General features: G+C 34.9%; 1 protein-coding gene across 1 annotated transcript in view; it reads left to right on the forward strand.

Annotated features, from left to right (window-relative positions):
• The window catches only part of LOC149424507 (protein spire-like), a 161,971-nt gene that overhangs the window by 93,581 nt on the left and 46,255 nt on the right, over window positions 1-22,135 (forward strand). Inside the window, exon 3 of the mRNA XM_089631070.1 lies at window positions 4,894-5,014. Coding sequence (XP_089487196.1) covers window positions 4,894-5,014 — 121 coding nt within the window. The remainder of the gene's footprint in view (window positions 1-4,893; window positions 5,015-22,135) is intronic.

Here is a 22,135-nt window from a genome sequence, read left to right on the forward strand (position 1 = left end):
TTTTAGGTAAAGTTGCTGCTTAAATTTGATCTCACTTTATCTTAGCACGATGACATAATGATTAATAAAATAATATATGTAACGATATGAAGTGTAGTAATCTTCGAAACCTATGCCTGATCGATTATATTTATCCCTCCAATATATAAATACTTTCAACAACAACAACAGCAACATTCATTGCAAAATTCTCATTCACATCCGTGAATTTAACTTCCTTAAGAGCACGGCCGTGATACTAGAAATCAGAATAAGAGATATCGTTTAATTACCACGTGTTTGCCAATATTTCAAAACATGGTCGGTATAGTCAATAGTGTAGTTGGCGCGGAGGGCGGTCCAGGCACGCTGACTGTGAAGAATCGTCACCGAGAAAGTACAATGGACCGCCGAGGTCACGAACCACACGCGACCTGCGATTTATGACCTCCTCACCGTAAGCTCCGGATACACTGCATCTAGATAAGTGTCAAGTAATGCCCCATACAACTAATTAAACCGATGCCTGTCCATTAACGTGCTTCGAAAGGATTTGATTTCTATCTTTCTGTACGGGTGGCATATTTTAGTCTCTTGGCATTGTGGATGATGATCCAATGTAGATCGGAAATGAGCGCATTTGGCTTTTGTATGAGGTTTTTTGTCTGGTAGAAATGTTCACAGAGTTTCCTTATATTAACCATTATAACCTTTAAGAGAGGAAATTTGAACTGAGATCATTTTGTTGTGGACTTATTGCATCGTTCTTTTGTTTATTAGATACCCCATACATCAGATTTGATCGTGGTTTGTCGCAATCGTTAGTCAGCCCAAAGGCTTCAGGCAACTGGAAATATTTCGCAACCTGTAATAGACCAGGACAATCTGCACCAAAACTCGGTCCTTTATAAATGACGTGTGCATTAAATCGGATCGAGTTGCAAACAACTATTGACTTCAATAGCTTCGTTTCAAATACAAACAGAATTGGCAGGAAATTAATCAATCATCATTATTTTTTTAAATTCTATCTACACATGCACTTGTAAATCTTTTCTTTTGACTCGCCTATCTTTTTTCTTCTTATCTCTGTAATGACAGTTGATTCTTTTCTTGCTTTTTGGATAAAAAAGATAAGGACATGTTGCCGATAGCTCATATGTACCCTTTATCTCACAACGGACACACGTATTGAAGAGAGGTTACAACGAAGCGCTTAACACAGGACATTGCGTCAAACCTCAAATCAAAAGAAACATCGAAATGTTTCCCAACTCAAATGACTGCCTCTTATATGTTTGTCTAATTTTTATGACTTTTGTATGATATGTGAGCCTTTTAAAATGACCAAAGCTTTCTTTCCTGTTGCGAATGAGTTTAAGGGATTTTCGTGCCGCTTTATTTTTTTCGTTTCTGAGATTTTGCCCGAAGGAGATCAGCCTCGTGACTCCGCTAGGAATGCTGAGTGTGCCGATAGCGATCATGACACATCTCATAGATACTGCTTCAGTTTTGTTGTATTATTGTTTTGGCCCGCAAATACTACTGTTCAGATCACGTGACCCACAAATTTAGTCACCACGCCATGCCAAAAGCAAGCTTTCAAAATCGGGTAGTTTTCAATGTTTAATTATGAATTTTATCATCTGCACATATAAAAGTACAGTAGTTGTTTGTTCTGGTGTGGGGTGTGCGCGATGTTTATTTGTCTAAAATAATATGTATATGTTATGCTACGTACTTTTGGGAAAGAAACGAAGAAACCGCAAATGGTGCGATACGCCGCTTGCAGTTGATTCGTCCCTTTCCCGTAATTCGTAGTACGGTTCGCGTTTCGGTTCGCATATGTATACGTACCCTTAGATATGCAGACCGGTCGGTGGCTGAGTTGACATCGTGTTTCGGTCCCACCCAGGCGTATTCCATTGTGTGTTCCATTCCTCGGTCGAAAGTCTCAGCTCACAACACAAGCAACATTTTCCGCTTACTATGGTGGTAGTAGGAGATTTTTTAAATATTGTCAGGTTATTCGTAACCTGTTAATGTTTGTCATTCTTAAAAAAAAATGTTGAGATACATAGATTACTCGAATTAATTAATCGAAATGGAAATATTATTTATCATGATATTATGTTATCTCTGAACTTTGTCGCATGTTCAATCATTTTTGACAATATTCTTAAAGCTTCGTCCAGATACCGCGCACCGTGTGTCGCATTAGCCAGACAAGTAGTGCGAACCAGTATCAAACGATAGTTAAACATTATTGGAAATGTTCGAACTTGTTGTTGAAGTCAAAATTGATTTCGAACACTTTATTTTGAAGCCTTTGACTGCTGAAATAATCATTTCTTAATTGGGAACTTCCTCGAACGGTAGCCGCGCAGAGTGTGGACTAAGTAAACAGTTTTCAATAAAAAAATTACGTGACAGCTGGCATGTATGTATTGTTATCCTTTACGTCATAGGGCAGATAAGCTACCTAATTTCTTATCTATACAAAATATCGATTTCTTATCAGAAAGGACGTCTAGATAAGCGGATAAGAAATGTGTTATCAAATATATATTCAATTGTGCGTCCATACTTATCTCATAAATTATTTCTCGAGCATGTGATTGAAAAACGAATTGATCTCCAGCTGTGGCTCCTTTTATAACACTGTTCTTCAGATATTAAATCACATCTAAGCAGATTTCGGTTTGTTTTTTTTCTGAAATAACAGAACAATCAAACGGTTAGTTTTGGTGAATTTGTACCAAGGTTTCTGTATGTAACTATTTTCAGCTGAAGTCATTTCCATGTGAACTATGAAGCTTTGAAATATCAATGTAACTAATAAGACAAGGTACCATATTGTTTCTTCCATAATTTTCTAATGTTCAAAAAGTAAATAGATTTCGACAAAGCGTTTTCAAATTGGATAGAACATAGAGAAATGGAAAATACAAGGATGAGTCTTATAACGATTGCACAAAATGATAGTGTTTCCAAGGTTAGTTTAGTTTGAACTGTATTAAACTGTATTTTTTGTTCTTGGGACGCATTGGCCGGGACAATTGTTTTATAGTCGTGATGGATCCGCATTACGGTCTCGTCCACTAAACGGTCATAAGACATTCATCCGCCAATTTTTTGCATTGTAAAGTATTATTGATCACGGTCAACTCTTCAACCTCACTACCCACAATTCTCCCTCCCCTCACAGGTGTATCTTGTTTACACTCGATTTGTTGATTCATTTCCGCAAACAAGGAATGGTAGGTAGGAATTGCAATTTTTTTGAGTATGTTGGTATTTCGGTAAATTTTAAATCAAAACTTGTTTAATAACAAAAATATATAACACGATACTAAATATGCAGGATGAAACTGTTACCACCTATTCCATTTATTTTATTTTATTTATAATTGATTATCCAAGGATACATATCGGTACTTAAGGCTATTTACGAGCAATTAAAAAAAACCCTTCTTAGTTCAATAATCAATTCTTGTGTTTTAGTTAGTGAGTAGCGCCAATATAGTTTTTAACTTACCAACCACTCGACGTTTCTCCACAGGGGTAGGCAGAGAGGACGGGCCTCCAAACAACTCGGTCTTGACACACACTTCTTGCCTCATTCACATTCGTACATCGTCTCGTACATACTTCTATTATTCTGACTCTTGACATGGCCCGACCCAAGTATCTGATTCACTTGTGCCATGTCTTCCTCGGACGTCCCCGACTTCTGCTATTATTCACATTTGCGTCCTATATTCTCCTTAAACTATGTAAAATATCATGTAACAATATGGTATGAGACATAAAAGAGTATAATGATAATATATTAAAGCATATAGGTTGAAGAAATATTAAGGCATACAAGAACATCATCAATGTTGTGGTGTCATCAAAATACCAATAGTGTAAATTAAACAGTGACTGCCGATGATGACTTTCTCAACGTTGATCTTTGCTATCACTGTGCCTGTGCCCGAAAAGTCATATTTTGCCAATAAATTAACTGAATTATCGGTTAAAAACATTTAAATATTTCTAAAAAATGGTTTACCGGTATCGCAATCCCTGATCGCAGTCACCACCGTGTGTCGTTCGCCAGGCCCTTCGTCTGTTATTTGGGAATGTTGAAGCTGTTGTAGATCTGATGTCGACTAACAGTTGTATATTGTTGAAATGTAATGAGGCAGGTTTTAAATAAATAACTAAATGCTTCATACGTATTTTACCGCTGGTATTCGTTTCTATTTAGTCGGCAATCAGCATTCGCTTCAAGAGTTAGAAACAATAGCGCCGACTGGGAACTGGTAACCTGCGATCTGCGACCTGCGACCACTGGCACTGTCCTACACTTGGTATATTGCTTATTCTCTTGCCTCATATGAAGTATAAAATTATCGAGTACCTATATGCACTTAGCGGCTGTCTTCAGAGTCTTCATGGGCCGGTAATATTTCATTTGGTTATATTGTTCCATGGTTGACACCGACTAACGAGCGTGCGTGTCAGATGGACGATTGTTCCGTATTCCGGAAGCGGCTACTGTGCTCGGTTTGATCTACTTGCATATCGTTTTCTATCAATGGCTTTCTATAACCAGTGATCTCGAGCTAATTGAATGGGTGTGCGACATCTCATGAAATCTACATCTACTTATTTACGCGCAAGTAAATATCTTACGTTTCAAGAATTGTTAAACTCTCACTTCACAAACAGCTATATTAGATGTCACTGCAGTGTACCAAACATGAGCACCTACATATTGCACACTTTACTCTCGATCTATGATTCTCCGTAGTGAAGTTTCGATTCTCTGGAAAGTTGTCGCGTTTACATGACTCATATTAAATTTATTATTGTTGATTATATTTGATTTTGCATCTTACGTTTATTTTCTCATTTATTTTGCAGATGGTTATGAACTTGGCCATGATAGTCTACCGAGCCCTGGACTTTGCCCAACCTGAAGATGAGGAGAGAATGGTGTCAGCCGACCTCGAGAACTTAATTACCGACATGACAGCTGATGATGGTAAGCACATCAATAACCCTACTAACTGCCAGTAGGCAAGTACTAACATAGAATATGATTATTTTCTCGAACAATGGAGATCTTTGAAAGTTGATAATATATGTTCAAATGTTCATGTCACCAAGTGAATTATCTCCGATGGTCGAGGCCGAGAATTGAGGTTTCCGCTTGTCCAGTACTGACGTGTCTTCTGACTCTGTACCTAATGCGTTCTAACATGCATCTGTTGGCGTTGATGACAGATCAGATACATTTCCCAGCCTCTTCGGGAAAAGTGGGTCCGTACCAGCTAATCATCTGCCAAGTGAGCACTCACGGTAAGTTTGACAGAATCAGGTGCTTATGTGGGGAACTTGAATATAGATATTTTTCCTTTTCAGTAACTCTAATAATTATTAGCCCAAACACACGCGCAAGGTTTGAGAATTGATTTGAGAATTTATTTATAATTCACGCAACAAACAGGGTTGTTAAAATAAAAATAAAATACCAATTACCATAGACTTATAATAATACATCAATGCCAATTAAGAATAACAAAGAATAGATACCAACCATTCAATAACGGTTTGCAACAATGGGAATATCATGATTTTGATGGATTTTGGGAAAGGAATGTGGAATGTTTCAGGGTTTCTACTAAGATTGTGATAGTGGCGAAGAGGGAAGATTGAACAACATGGTCATTTATATCTTTGAAATTAAATTTGTCATTATTGTTACGACGTTCATTTAGGACTGCTTGTTTCACAGAATTTGAAAAATTCGTCAAATATATATTTATTTTTCAAGTTTTGGGAAGGTTCTGTTCAAGTTCTGTTATTATATCGTTACTAGCCGGATGTTTCCAATACTGAAATAATAACAGAACTTGAATTGAACCTTCACAGAACTTGAACGTTAACTTTGAAACTTAATGAATTGTTCAAATTCTGTGAAACAACCCTTTTCTTAATGTTTCTAATTTCAAAATTCTATGCGTTTTTTAGTCGGTAAGCAGTATACTTGTTTCTTTAGGCACGATATAAAGATTGATGCAATGCCGTTTTTAAACATATTGATTGAAAATGATTATAATTGGCTAATGATTTTGCCCCGTTTTGTGAGAAATCGTCTCAGCGCGCAAATGACTTCGTAATTGACCACTTGTATCAAGTTTTTCCCTTCACACCAGAGTCACTTAGAAATTTAGACATCTTTACTAAACATCTCTTCTGTAACTTGCGCGGTGACTGCGGTGAGGCTGCTGCACTTGCTCTGAATAGTATACAGTGTACTCGTATAGCCATCGCAAAAAGTAGCCCCACATATCGGCAGGACTCCACGGGGGTTATATTCCGGCTTGTCAGGTGTCACTTGATTGTGCTCCTTCTCTTTGACCTGTTTATTATTATTTGTACCACACTTCCATTGAATACTAACATCGATCACGTGAGCTGTCCAATATTCAATAAATCAGTTTCATGGCAATTTATAAAGTATAATGTAACACAATGCGCACCTGTTGGCGCCTTTGACACACATTTGGAAGGTATTTATAGAACCGAAATACTCTAGGTTTTTTGTTGTTAAAATATGAACACCAATCACTCAGGATATCTATAACAGATGGCGTAGACAGGTATTTAGAGGTGAGAAATTCTCCATCTCAATAACAACTATTACAATAACGAAGCGGATTTACCTACACGCTCGCTCGTGTAACAACTGTAACAGCTTATTTTCAGTGTGCCAGCAAAGAGTGAACTTTTTTCTCCAGTCAACAGTTACGAAACTCGTTACATTACGACCTGTTAGTTAGTACTAGTACCGACTCAGGAAGGAGTTAACTGTCCGGCTCATCGAAGATTCATTGTTCGATGTAAAACTGCACAGTATCTGCATAATCATACTATGTTCCGTCCTAACTCCTAACGGTACCGTTGGGTTTCATTGCCAGAATCGTGCCCATACCACTCAGCGTTGTTATGTATCCGTTGCCCCTAGCTTTTTAACCCAATCTCTTCAATAACTTACCTTGACTGGTGAATTTGTTGTTGCCATCAAGATGCGATAACATTAAACGATCACCTAATATTGGGTAAGATATGTACCTATGGTTGGCTTATATGCTCACTTGAATTCATCACATCTATCCCTCTTTATATTATCTGTACCTCCCAGGTGCAGCACGTTATCGACGAAATCGTACTGCTGACTTTTAGAAAACATGCAAAAAACTGTGATTTATAACATTTCATATTTGATATTTAGAATAGAATAGAATGGCGTCACTTCTTGTAACAATCTGGATCTACTAATTCAAGTGGGCGGGCGGAATAGAGAGTTATGAGTCGTTATTTTTTACACCACCCATTTAATCAAACCTCCAGAAGAACTAAGAACGCTGATTTTTTTATTCATAATTCATTCGATTTAAAATTTGAAATGCTTTAAAAATAATTGAAACTTTTATCCAACTAAATTGAAATAAAAATAATGGCAATGGTCAATGAGATCTAGCATCTCAAATAATGCACCAGTAATCTAATCAAACCAATCTTTGCTTGTTACTTTAAGTGGCACCCTACTTTCATTGAGAGATTTAATTATCACTTTCGAAGAAGTTAACTATTGAATTAGAAATAATATTGTTACTTGCACCTCTGTATTTACTCTTCTCGGTTATCTAGGTGATATTTTTGACACTTACTCCCAAGACGTCATTTCCATTGTGAAAGTAAGATCTGCGGTGTCATACTTCCTAATGGCAGTGGGAAATTTGAAATAAAAATATACGAAATAATAGTTATTTCATTCCGAAAGCATAATTATGCGGTATTGTAGAATACAACAACATTTAGATCGTGGCGGTCCTTAAAGATAAACATGCTATAAGTACTAATGCATTCGATATTTTTACATGTGTATGTGAATGGGCATAAATAATTACACCCACCTTTCCATTCAGATCTGATTTGCAACCAGAGCTTTTAACATGTCTGATATTTACTTATATGAGAATGCCATCTACTTCTCGAAAAACACTTGCTATATCTCATATTTTTTTATACCTAGCCTAACCCTTGTATTAAAGGGAGTGGTTTTTATAAAACTTATTCCACCGTCGGTCTTTACAACTTTTTTCAATGATTGTATTTCGATGCATTTACGCCTTCCGCCTTGTTTTTTTTTATTTACCCAACAGTAATACGAGATATGTTTGTTAAATTTAACGTAATTTGTGAGAAATGCCTTACACGTCAAGATCATAATGGTTTCTCGCAAATGATAACGCCTTCTTTTTGCCACGCGTCATTGCTTCCGCTTCGGTCATGTGTTCGGTGTGCTCAAGGCTCGTTCTCGCTTGACGCCGAACGCTGAACAGCTATAATAGCTCTGGTTTCCTCCTGGTACAAGATCATGTGTTAGTTATGCGAGAAATGCCAAGAGTTGCGGGATGTCGTTTTACTAGAGACTGACTTCTAATGGCTTTGGAATAGGATGTTGACGTTGATGACTTCTTTTAATCTTGCTAACATTACACTATCGAGGCAAAGAATGATAAGTAGATACTGTTATGTTTCAAATATGTAACAGATATTGCTCGATAAAAATAATATAAATATGTCAGTACTCAGAGATTGTATATGTGACATCGAGGAATGGACCTGCATGCCAATTGAGAGGTTGAAACCGGCCGAAAACGAGTGAATAATTTCAGATTGCTGGTCGTCCAAATCCAATATGAAAACAGCATTTCCTATGGTGATGAACCTATAGCGTAATAAAGAAAGATGGACAAATTACCATGTATTATTATATAATTACCACGCTCATCGTTACTATTAAATATTTTAGATGCTTTTAACTAAATACTACTTTAGATGCTTTAATTAAATCTTTGTCGTTGAAATAATCATGAATTTATTTTTGGTTTTAAAAATAAAGTATCAGGCCTATAAAAACTGCTTTAAAGTTCAAAATCACCTACTTACGAAATACCAACCCCTTTCGGGTTATGATTTTGTTGTATAATGTGGGAAATTAAGTTCCTTAGAAAATGATCGTAAAATATTTGAATATGTGTGTCTGATCTTTGCAAAATGAAATAAAACGTTTTGGCGATGTTTTGTCATACGCAAAACCAGGCGGCTGTTGTTAAGCGGTAATTTAAACCTTATCGTCAAGAGTGTTATTGTTGTGGTGCATCGTCTTAATGCTTATTGATGAATTAATTTAGAGTCTTTGAAGTGTAAGTAGTAAAAATATAAGCAACTATATTATTAAATTACTCATATACTTGCTTGAACTCAGATTTTTACTTTTGGTATGTGTAATGTATAAGTATTTACGTAACACGTTTCTCGAATGCAATTTTAATTTAGCTTTAAACATAAATTATTGGGTTCGGCCCGCCCTATCTCTGGCCGTACGTAGTCCATAGTAATTAGCATTTTAATAGAACGGATGCTACTTCCGTTCAGCAGGTGATTTAGTTACATTTATATGAACTGACCGTGGAAAACTACACTTTAAACAAAAGCTCGATCCTGGTCAGTGGGAATGTCGGAATATTCTCAATATATAATTATTATGAGCTGGCCGTTAATGAGCAGTCAGTCACCTACTCTGAAAATAACTGCACATCACGCGAAGGTCTTCTAAAGCAGCCCTTTACATGCTACGTTTGCAGCTGCTGTAGTTACTCGTAGTGTTGCTGTGACCTAAACTATTAGCGTGAGGACTCTCAACTCACGGACTCTGGCCCTTGACTGGCCTACGACGCCTGTGAATATAAATATACCATGCACATTGTTTTAAACATGCTGATGCCAATATAACCGTCGAAAGAACTGCCCTGGCCAATAATAGTAATAACTTTATGTTTTATTATCTTTCTTTTATTGTAACACATATTGTAATAATATTCTCACTGGGATTTCCCATGCTGGGGATTTCATTTACATATTATTAAAATTTAGTAGTATGGATAATATGAAGTAATTGTAAATATAAACATTATTACATAGTTTTTTTCTGAGATAATTTTAAATATATGGTGATTTTAGTGCAGTTTAGTAGATTCGGTTTCAGTCTGTTTTGGTGTCAGTATATTTTCCATTTCTGATTTCCCTTGTTATGTTTATTTTAGCTTTTTTGAGATTTAATTGTAATAATATTATTTTGAGTTTTGAACGAGAGCGGGGTTTTTGGTACACACAGCAGAGTACCATAGTATAGGAAGCTTTTTTGCCCAAATGTTGTTTGTTGTAGTCGCTTATTGGATATGTTTTTGACCTTGAGGTCTATTGTTTTTAATATGTGTTAGTTGTTATCTCTTTTGTTTTGTATTTATGAATATAAAGGATTATTGTTTTATGTTATAATTGAAATGGTGTTAAGTTTGTTGAAGATTTCCTCAGTGCTAATTCTTACAGGGACTTTCTGAATAATTTTTTGGGTTTTAATTAATGATTTTAGGATATCTTTAGTCATTTGCACTGCCCCATCCGATGATACCATATTCTAACAATGATTGGTAAAGAGCCACGTAGATTTTGAAAAGTATTTTTTTACTGAGGACGTTCCTGATGGTTTTGAAAAAATAACTTTAAAAATAAACAGCCAAATATTATAATTAATTATCAAATAAAACATTTACCTGGTCAAAGGAGCTCCTTTTTTCACCATAACTCCACTATAATTTCTCTCAAAGCCAATTTCATCTTTGGAGATGTTATTTTGAGGGTCTTTTTGGGGTTAGGAAGGAGTGAATTGGATGGATCTTGAAGAGATCCATGTTGTAGGAGGAAGGTTGAAATAGAGAACAAGTTGTAGAAACCAAGAAGTTGTTGAAATAGAGAACAAGTTGTAGAAACGACCCGTTCTTATTTGCTAGTTAATAATTGAATACATCGGAAATGCGCCACGATGGAATGTGAAATTTATTTTACCTGCACCCTACCAAAAATGTCAGTTTAAGTGTTTTTTGTATCTCTCACATACAGGTTTTGTGAGATTTTGACAGCCAAGCGGTCAGAGCATCATTGAATTTACCACAACAACACGTAATCACGAAATGATGTCGTATAACGTTTATTTTATTCTCATGGGATTGAATTTTGCATTATATAACGTATTTTGTTCTTATAATTTACACGCCCCCCATTGAACGCCATAAATGTTAAATCATACTGCCGTTTTATTGATAACATTATGTTTTACATGTAGCCACTTCAACCTTAACCACATAGGCATTGGTATCGATAAGATTAATTTGATTACCCCCATCGCACGTACAAAATATGTGCTTTCAAGTTTATATATTTTTACGCGCGTTGCTGGTGCCATTACCCGCATCTTTTGGCAGTTCTAATATATGTATTTATAAGCGCCCTTGAGGTACTTTTTCACATAAACGTCGCTATAAAAAATTATCCCTTTTTTATCCAAGCCGAATACGTAAAGTACCAATGACCCTTGGATATTTTTAGCACCTAAAACAATACAATTTCAAAAAATTGTTTTTTCAACCTTACTTTTTCATGTGTAGTTTTTGTAATTAACGTAATTAAGTAATGTAACGTAATTTGGAGAATTCTCCACCAATTGGCAACCCTAGTGTGGATGATGTAGACCATAGATATATTACTCTCGTAGAATGGGTGGGGGGGATAAGCAAATTCGGTCGTACCAAACGGTGTGTTTTTAAATGACAATAAATTCAAATAAAACTTATATATTCAGAATCAGCGTTTGTTGATCTACATGAATATGTATATATATATAATTTTTGAACCATAATATTTTTCACTGGAGTTCCTCATTGGTGGTCTGCAAACCTAAAAAAGATTGTTAAAATTATCTTTCGTCACACTGCAGTAGTGTTTATATGAGAGAATATTTTCGGAAACTGGTATAGTCTACGAAGAAAAATGAAATCGCCTGCTACCGGCAAACGCAGAAAAGTGTTTTTTATTCAGCACAATTATAAATATTAAACTCTTATTAAATAAACACTCTTTTTATTGAAATGCATTTTTATATTCATTAATCGGTATTCGGCCGAATAGTAGAAAAGTTAAAAGTAGACAAAATAGCCAAATACCGAATAGTGGCCGAATATTCGTTGCATCTCTATTCCGAAGTCTTAAAACGGCACGGCGCACTGCACACTTTATATTTTGTACTATGCATACGTAATTCAATATTTATTGATAGTCATATTTCCTCTTGTTTGATCCTTTCGAATATCACCGTACGGATGATGATGGTGCACAAACATTTGATGCACCACAATAATGGTTCATTCCAAATTCCACAACTAAAATTCCCATTTACGAGCTGATGGTGGTAACAATGAAGGTTCGTTGTACTATAACTGGTTCTCTTATTGTGTTCCGAGTTTGCCAAGCATTAGAATCTCCTAGCTCTGCCTACTGTTAACAAACTGATCTCACTCAATGCGTTGGGCGCCACTAATGCGGAGTAAGTTGCCAGTATCAACCGTAGTCCAAATATTTGATCAAGGCGGAATCGTGATTTCCCAACATTTTTGAGCGCATCTGGTCACGTTCCAGGACACAACGAAAATTACAAATTTTAGAGCGGGAGTGACAAATTCCAAGAGGCTTCATTTTAAGTGGCGCTTAAATCTGATTTTAAGCTTTTACGATTTTTACTGATGCCATTAATTGTTTCTAAGTGATACTACTAACTTTAATTAGTAAAGAGTCAGTTAAGAAATATTATTAAAGTTATCTTTATTATACGGCTTCGCCCTAGATTTATTTATTTATTAATCTTAAGTTAGCTCACATCTTTGAACTTTAGAAAAACGTTATTATGTCTTATTACGTTATTATGTCATAAGTTTTACTGTTAAATAGCTCCAAAGCTCATGATACATAACTGTACAAACTGAAATTGTGATGAATACAAAATATCAGAAGAAAATCTTAAGTATTTAGGTAACACATTTTTTTTTAACTTCCGTATTTCAAATAGAACTATTACTTCTCTCCCATCTTGTAGTTGTTATTATTTTTATATGAGGCTGTATTTTCGACGGTGTGCAATAATTAGATACTATTTTAATTGATTTTCACAGCAAAGCTTATATTATCCTCCCTTTCTTAGTGAGCAAACTTCCGCTTGGATGGTTGTGTATCCTGGATCTTGGCATTTTTTGTCGTCATCCCACTTTAATATTTATTACAAAGTGATCCATCATAACTGGACACGATATTTTACGCACGCAATTTAATCATATAAAGATTACGTGTGCGTGTGTTCCATTTACCGCGATAATAACCCTTTGACAAGTATGGCGCTTGCAATGAATCATTTTTATCTTCTTCTTTCTGACTTTGGTAGGTCATTTGTTAATGACCATATAATATTGAAACAGTTTTGTGATTTTTCCACATCCCAGTTCCTATTCAAATTGCCCTTTCTTTGATTGTTCCTAAAAGTCTTACCTTGGTATAAACAAGATTTGAAAAAAGAAGACCGAGGCCAATGTCATTTGTTTTATGTTTTGAATTTTCATCGTAGGTGAAAGTGTATGTTATTTCGCAGCTCGTATCAATAATCTCGTGAAAAGTCCAGTTAAATAGTGCAAATATCGTTTACCTTAGAATAAACAAGATTTGAAAAAAGAAGTCCGAAGCCAATGTCATTTGTTTTATGTTTTGAATTCTCGTCGTAGGTGAAATTTTATGTTATTTCGCAGCTCGTATCCATAATCTCGTGAAAAGTCCAGTAAAATAGTGCAAATATCATCCCCAAGTGAAATAGTGTCTCGTGTTGAATGTAAACAGAGATCGTGTTGTGAAAATCCAATTGTTAGTGCTTATAAGGTGTACATCTCGAAACTATAAGTGACCCACGGAATCTCCAAGACCCGAGCAGGACTCCAAAAAGAAACCTCACCAAGTTTCGAATATTCAAATTATATCCTCGCTCATTGAGTTTCCTTATGATAATAACACGATCGATTGATTTTTTCTTTTAATTCAAATACAACCCATTTTAAATATCAATCGTCGGCACTAAATAATGGCAATACCTAGACTTCATTCATGAGAAAGTTATCAAAAGATAATCGATCCACAAAGATTATTTGTCGTACGTTTAACAGTGAACACTCATTTAGATAACGTTCTAAATCTGCGTCATTTTAAAGATATGACACCACCTGTATGAAAATCACACGCTATTAACCAATATCAGTTAAAAAATTAAAATGAAGGTTTATATATTTGATCACATGAAGTGACTCTATTTTGTACAAGGCGGGGCAAAAATAAAGTCATAATGTGAATTGGGTGCCATTTTGTTAGAAATGAAAAAAATTGAGCTATGTTTTCACGGAAAGTTTATTTGAAGGTTTAAAATTGATGACATTAAGTAGAAAAAATAATGTCGATTGAATCAGAATAATAATGTTTTTAAAGTATAGTAACGGTCACTGAAAATATGGTCAAACCCAAGTAGTCCTGGGTTTGGTCAACTTGCTACTTACTCAAGTCGAAGACAACAGTTCTACTGAGAAGAGATGTATACCTCTGGTCTGTCGACATTAGACGAACAACTGGCACAAGCCGTATTAATAAAGACTGCTGCAAAATTGTGAAGAACGGCGTACAAAAGTGGAACCAAAAGCAAAGGGTTTACAATTATAATATGACTGATAATATAGCAGGTTCTAGTTTCATAACTGATTTGCAGTGAGCATAATAATTGATGCTTTCCCGCGTTCAGTTCATAAAAAAACGTATATTGTTAAAACATTGAATTTTTCGTTTAAAGTTATGGGCGTTACAAAATTGGTCTTACCGCTGTTGTCGGGAAGATTGATATGTAAATAAATTATTATACTTTAATATTATGTGTGTGTTTATGCGGGTTCATCATACCTGGCATAAATACCTATGGAGTACCTATGTTATTTCGCTGAATCTTGTATTATTCCCATAAGATTATATGAAGTTATGCCTCCCAAGTACCTACTTTCATTAGATTTGGTTTTCCATCGCCAATGAGCGCAATCGTTTTCAGCACTAATTTGGTACAATGGCCGTGACTGCAAATAGGATTCTGAATTATTTTGTAATGGCCGCAGTGAATTGCCGCATTTTAAATGGAAAATACCATTACAATTGCACCCATATTCTAAACACTTGTTTATTGTTGGCTTTTGCAGATTTACGACGTTTTGTTCAGAGTTCGAACTTGGGTGTATTTCCTCTTAGTTCATTCAAATATCTAGATTAGGCAAATAAACCAGGTCAAAGCAAATAGCTTTGCGACTAACGCATGGAAACCTATTTAAATTCACTCTGGTGAACTTTTTATGCGTCCATCTTTAAAACATTTTACGCACTGAGTAGTTGCATTCCTCTGTTCAATAATTCGCCTTCAATTTATTAAAAGCATGCCCCTCTTCTGTGAGTCGATAATTCTGTGATCATTATCTTAAATTAATCGTATTTTAATCACACGTAAGATGTATAAAAGCGAAAGATAAAAATGCTGAGTAAATAACATGTGAGAAATATGATTGATGAATTTTACTGCGATTTCAGTGCGACCAAAAAAGAAAACAGAGCCTCCGAAGAATAAAAAAATAATGGCTAATAAATCGTCAAACCCCGTTTTCGATCTATTCGTTTACCGAACAATGGCCGCTCTATAACTTTAGTGTTTTCTTATAACAAAAGTCATCAGAATGCTATTCTAGAAAATGATTGGGAACGCTTTAATGCGTTAAATTGTTCAGCTGGTTTCTCCTTAATGTGTTCAGTTGCTTAAATTATTATAACTTATAGCAGTGATCCGGCTCAATTTGTTGAAAACTTGATAAAAAAGGCCTGTTAAAAAATGATAACTGTTCAATTGGAATAACGTTGAAATGTATATATATATATATATATATTAGGGTGTCCCAAAAAAATTAAAGTTGTTATTTTTGAACGCATACCCTCTAATTTTGTTTGAATAATGACAAAACACTTATAATTTTTTTTTGTTTACTTTGGACCACTGCAACTCGTGCCGACTTGCATCGAAACATTTTAGTACTTGCAAATTAAGACGCCCGCGAGCAAACCTGTTGATGGCATTGTAGTAACTTGCTTTTTGTAAATAAACGAATATCACTCATTCAGGCAAGATGTCGTTAGATTTACGCACTTAAGAGTATAGTTTTAATAGGAGTCGTAAAACACCAAATATCGGGTTCTAAACTACCATCTAATGGACAAGTTCTTGAAGTTTTGTTCTACAATATCAGGGAAGTGAATTTAACTGTCAATCAAAGTGCTAATCTCGTTATTCGCGAGTGTGTTATCTATTGGGAAAAGGCGCGTATATCAAACAAATCTTTACCTAATTCTGTGAAAAAACTTGTAAACTTATATCATGTTTGGAGGAACTTCCCAGAAGAAATGCCCAGAAAACGCAAGACATATTTGAACAACGTCGTCAAGAGTTTGTTTAAAACTTAGATAATTTATTTGACATTGCACACACCGATGTTCTTGAATTAATAAAAATAAATGAACATAGAATCTTCTTGCAGCGGTAAAAAGAGCCAGGTCGTCTTGGCTACTTAGGGGGGGTTGACAAAAAACTAACAGATAAAGAGGAGAGAGCGCGCCTTAGAACAATCGCGGAAGAAAAACGGCTTACTAAACTCCTTCAACATCGTCTTACGAACTGTTACAAAACGACTCACCTTGATTATAAAGAAGACACAAATTTAGAAGATTTTCCAAAACCGCTACAGAAAACTTAACCTGAAACCAGTAAAACGTCGATGCAAAAAGACTTAATTACTTCAAGGTTAGTCGCAGCGCTAAACAAGTGCCGATTAAGTATGAGAGATTCTGTTTTCATTCTTGAAGCTACTATTGAGGCATTTGGATATAATATTGATCAGTTTCCAATAAGTAAGTATTCAATTCAAAGAATTCGAACGGAAAAACGAAAGGCGCGCGCGGAGGCCATAAAATTTAATTTTCAAAGCGAGGTACCAGATGTTGTGACTCTTCATTGGGACGGAAAACTGTTGCCTGCTTTAGATCCTCGAAAATCTAAAGAAGAACGTCTTCCAATTTTTATATCATATGGAGATAACGAACAACTTATTGCTGTGCCACGATTGGAAAGTTCTTCGGGAAGCGAACAAGCGCAGACTGTATGGAATGCGATTGTAGACTGGATTCTGGAAGATAAAGTGCAAATTCTGTGTTGTGATACTACAACTTCAAATACAGGTCGCTTCAATGGTGCTTGTGTGCCTGAACAAAAACTTAATAGAGAAATGTTTATTTTTGCTCGCCGCCATCATGTGTATGAGTAGGTATTAAAAGCTGTCTTTGACGTAAAAATCAGTCAAGTGACTACAAGCCCTGACATCCCATTCACTTCAAAAAGTTTCGAGATAACTGGAAAAATGTTGATCCCTACAAAATTCAGTGCTACAGAGAAAATCTCACATTGCACCTAACCGTTTCCGAAATCGATGATTTGCTTGAATTTTACCAACTGCACTGACAGCAAAAATACTTGGAGATGACTATCGAGAGTTGTTAGAGCTCTCTGTTATATTTTTAGGCCGAGATACAGCGAGAAAATTTAAGATTTGGCCTCCAGTTGCTCGATGGATGGCAAGGGCGCTTTATTTCTTGAAAATATCATTACTTTGTGCGCAATTTAAAATTACCGGTGGTTTTCATAATAACATCCTATGTCAAGCCATGGCAACAATGTATTGTAGCAGTTAAAGCACCTTACCAGAACGTGTACTTTTTGAAATCGATGAAGGCTTACGAAAAAAACGATGAAAACATCTCAATGTCAACTTTACAGAAGTTCAGTAAGCGTTTATGCGTTCAGGAACACCGGAAGATTTATCCTGACTGTAAAAAACAAACTTTGAAGAGAAAATTTAACCAATAAACCATTTTTAAATATAAAATACTACATAATTGAACATTTGTGAATTTTTTAATTTTATTTATCCAACTAAAATGAAAGTTTAAAATCCTTCCATATTAACTCTGTACAAATGTTTGTACCATATATTTGGCATCAAGTCGGCACGGGTGGCCGGTGTTTAATCAAAATATTATTTATTATATGAGTTATTGGGATCAAATGGAATAAAATAAGAGGGTATGCGTATTTAAATTCATGAAATTTTTTTTCTTCCTTATGTCCTGGGACACCCTAATATATATACAGTGTTTGTAGTATCTGCCTGCTAAGCTTGTTAAGTTTTAATTGGCTACTAAAAGTAAATGATGTACACATGTGCATATATATTATTATGTCATTCGAAAATAGTGACTATAAAAAAACTATTTCCTTTAAAAATAGAATAAAATAACTTACTTTGAATACCACTTTTTTGAGTATAATATATATAAATCAACCGGTTTCGATTCGACTTAAACCTTTATCAGGGTTTTATGAACATACTAAATTAATTACATAGTTAAAATGTACAGGTAACATAGAAGAGGGAGAGATAACTTCAACTTCGTTGGGGGCGAGGGGGAGGTGGATAATAAAGAGGGATTAACTGTGGGTGCAGGGAAGAGGAATATTTTTAAAATGGGGCTATTTGATACCTACATCTAATTGTTTATTTAATAATTGGGTTTTATTAATTTTTGAGATTTTATTTTATGATGCTGATTTTAAACTCTCTTGTAAAATTGCAGAATTAATCGCCCACATTTAAAATATTAAATTTTTCACAATATTTGTATCGAACTAACGTTAACACGGAGAACAAGATTGACGACGAACTCGCTCTTTATTTTGGACGCAAAAAATAACTCAATGCCACAAATTGTGAAGTCTGTTCAGAGAATGCTTTCCCATCTGCTGGTGTGGGAATAAGGCAGACTTCTGATATTAAATTGCAATGAAAGCTTTGCTTCCTTTGGAATTAAATTAAAAGAGCAATAAGAAACTTGGAAATCTTCTCGATAATTTCAATAAACTTTCACATATTTTCGAATCCTCTGAAATATAATAAAGTCAAGTGCAAATATGGATAAAAAAACCGTGAAGATAATCATTTTTTGACGCACTACATCAAATATCATTTCTTTTATGGCATCAAATTATCGCGGAATTTTAATAAGTAAACTGATTTTTCGCAGTAATGCACAGTAGAAAACAACTTTCAAAAGCTGTATCTTTTTTTACGTGGATGCGTCTTTTCGGCAGATGGCAAAAAAAGAGAATTTTATATCTCACGCCAACATCAATAAATTTTGAAGTAATTTTCGTTAAATTAGTTCAGTTTTTTACTTTATTTTGCAGTTCTATACTATGAATCCAATTACCTGGTTCTTGCTACGATTTCGAATTAGTTTGATTAATATTGGTGCCTATGTGTGTATTATGTATTTGAAAGTATAAAAACCTTTCATTAGTCTGTTGGCAGTAATGGCTAAGTAGATACGTACATTTTGCCAACATTTTTTGATTACTTCTTTATTTTCTTATCCTCGTATTAAATTTAATTTGGCCTCACTTTTCTTAATGTCCTTTTAATGAGTTTTTAATTTTAACTCAAAAACGCAGAATGTTCTTAACAGCATCATGTGCAATATTTGTGGATTTCGTATGTTTCTGAGAAATTGAGTCTGCCATTAAGATTATTGAATTTGCTTTAGAAAATATGAACACACATCAATGCTATAAACTTGACATAATTCAAGGAATAAAGTCATCATTTTTATCGGTATCATTATTTCATTTATCTCGCTAAATATAGTAATGACATCATATTTTATTAAAAACAATATCGTCATCATTTACAGTTCACGCAATACGACTGTTCGCACTGATAAAATTGTTTTGACGATAATTTAAACATCATCCTTATAATTAGTGTTTTTTTTTATTAATGTGTCATCTGCCGAATCAATAATTCAATGATGTTCATTCCCTTAATTTTAAAATATTTTTTTAATACTTTTATCAATCGTTCACAATTTATACATGGTTTCGTTCGTAATATGGCTAAGTGATGTTTAAAAACTAAGGCAATTTTGCCAAAACCTAATATTTTATCATGTTTTAACCAATTGTAGCTAGTCACTCTTGATGAAATAGTAATCATTGTTTAGCACAGGTTTACGCCACCTTTTACGTTGGACATTTTTTTAACACAATCTCTTAGCTCAATGGCGCCTCTTGTTTATCTATAAATATTCCAGTGTAGCAAGCGCATCAAAAGCAGCTTTCAATAATCAATGCGCTTGTTTTGAGCAAACAAAGCTGGAATCTCGAATAAAACACGTCACGTCGCGTCGTCCTGAGATTTTTAATAGATATTTTCGAAAAAAAATCACGTCTCAGAAGAACCTTCCGATAGAGCCTTCAGACATGACTCACGTCCACTTGGTACTTTTTGTGGTTTGTACTGTATCCACTGTATGTAGTATGTAACATATAGCGTGATCGAAAGGGAATTCGGCGCTCCGCTTGGTAGGTGCTGTTGGTGCTCGCCGGTGGTTAACTCCATGTGAGAGTAACAGTGGGGGCAGAGCTTTAATGTTAGTTATATTGATCAATTTAATATTACCCTACTCATTTTTTAATTTTATCTTTTGGACAAGAGTCCAAATTCTCCCAACCGTCCGGGGCCAGTTTTACTATTTAATAAAAGTATTGGGGAGGGGAGAATACCTAGCTATTCAGATCTGGTCATCAAACACGGCTAATGCCATTTCAAACCATGTTTCGATTCTAAATGATGTTTTTTACCAGGGCGATACTGAATTATCTAGAAGTCTGAAACATGTCGCAAAAATACTATATAATTGTTTTCTGTTTTCTACGTATATATTTTATTATTGTGTGTATTATTATTACTGGTATATTATAATTTATGATTAAAAACAATATTATCTTTAAAATAATGTGTTAATCTGTCTACAGAAGCCGCGTTATGAGTTAATTTTTTTTTAGTTTTTTTCTCTCTTGATTTTTAGGTGACAGGTAGAGTTTTAGTCCTAATGTCATTTTCAGGCTGTAACGTCACCACAAATAAACCACTGAACGTCACTCTCATTATGAACTATGTCGATTAAAAAAAATATACTGCCAAAAAATAAATTAATGGGCGTCATTTTTTTGTTACCTAGGACGAAACCTGCAGAAATTTATTACTGTTGCATATTACGTAAAATTGTATTAGAGTATTAATTTAAAGTGAACAAATATGATGCAAACATTACATAAAATTTATCATTTATGTTACCCTTGAAGTTTTTACTATTGTTGGAGAATCTACACAGAGTATCGCTTGATAACTTAATCAGTAACTACGCCCACGTGACCTTTCCTGAAAATTTAAAAATATGCCAGACGTTGAGGCGTCATGAACTCCAATTTTCTTCGTTCTCTCGAAAAAATGTGTTGTCAAATGATCCCGAATTAGTTTCATTGGAAATGTTTCGGAAAAACTCACCTTTAACTGATATGTAGGGAGTAGGTATATATATATATATATATATTTTTTTTTTTTTGTAACAAGTAAAACTTAGTGTGAGAATCCAGCCCAGTGTATTGTTGGCGCCACAGCCTTCATACATTATGCAGTGAAGCGGGCGGAACCGTAACGCACATGGCTTGACTGGGTGGATGGCGATCACTTCTACTTGCGCTTTGCGTGTCAACAGCCTCCTGCTATTACCTAGCTATTAGCTAGTAGACCAATCATACACATAACACTCATGCATACCTTCGACATTCCTGATGGGTGATCAGACGATGTTATCTGAGAGGTATTACAGATTAGATCAGAGATGAAAAATTCAACATTAAAAAGACGGTAAAAATGCTTGCTAGACTAAATGAATAATAAAGTGAATATATTGGAAGCATTAAAATGTAGGGCATCTTATACCTATCATATTTAATGTAATGTATAGTGTCTGTAAGGGGCGGGCGGCGTGTATTTGATTTTTACACAAATCTACAGTTTTAGTCCGAAATTGATTAAAATTTGCACACTTGACTTTCAAAAGAAGAGGAAGGTCATTGTCTACATCTAAATCTGATTTCAAAAGACTCTGCGTAAACCCCGAGCAGTGCCGGGGAGCTAAT

Source organism: Hesperophylax consimilis, chromosome 4 (genome assembly GCF_061612785.1).
Source record: "Hesperophylax consimilis isolate HC1 chromosome 4, BYU_Hcon_1.0, whole genome shotgun sequence".
In the NCBI taxonomy this organism is placed as follows: Eukaryota; Metazoa; Arthropoda; class Insecta; order Trichoptera; family Limnephilidae; genus Hesperophylax; species Hesperophylax consimilis.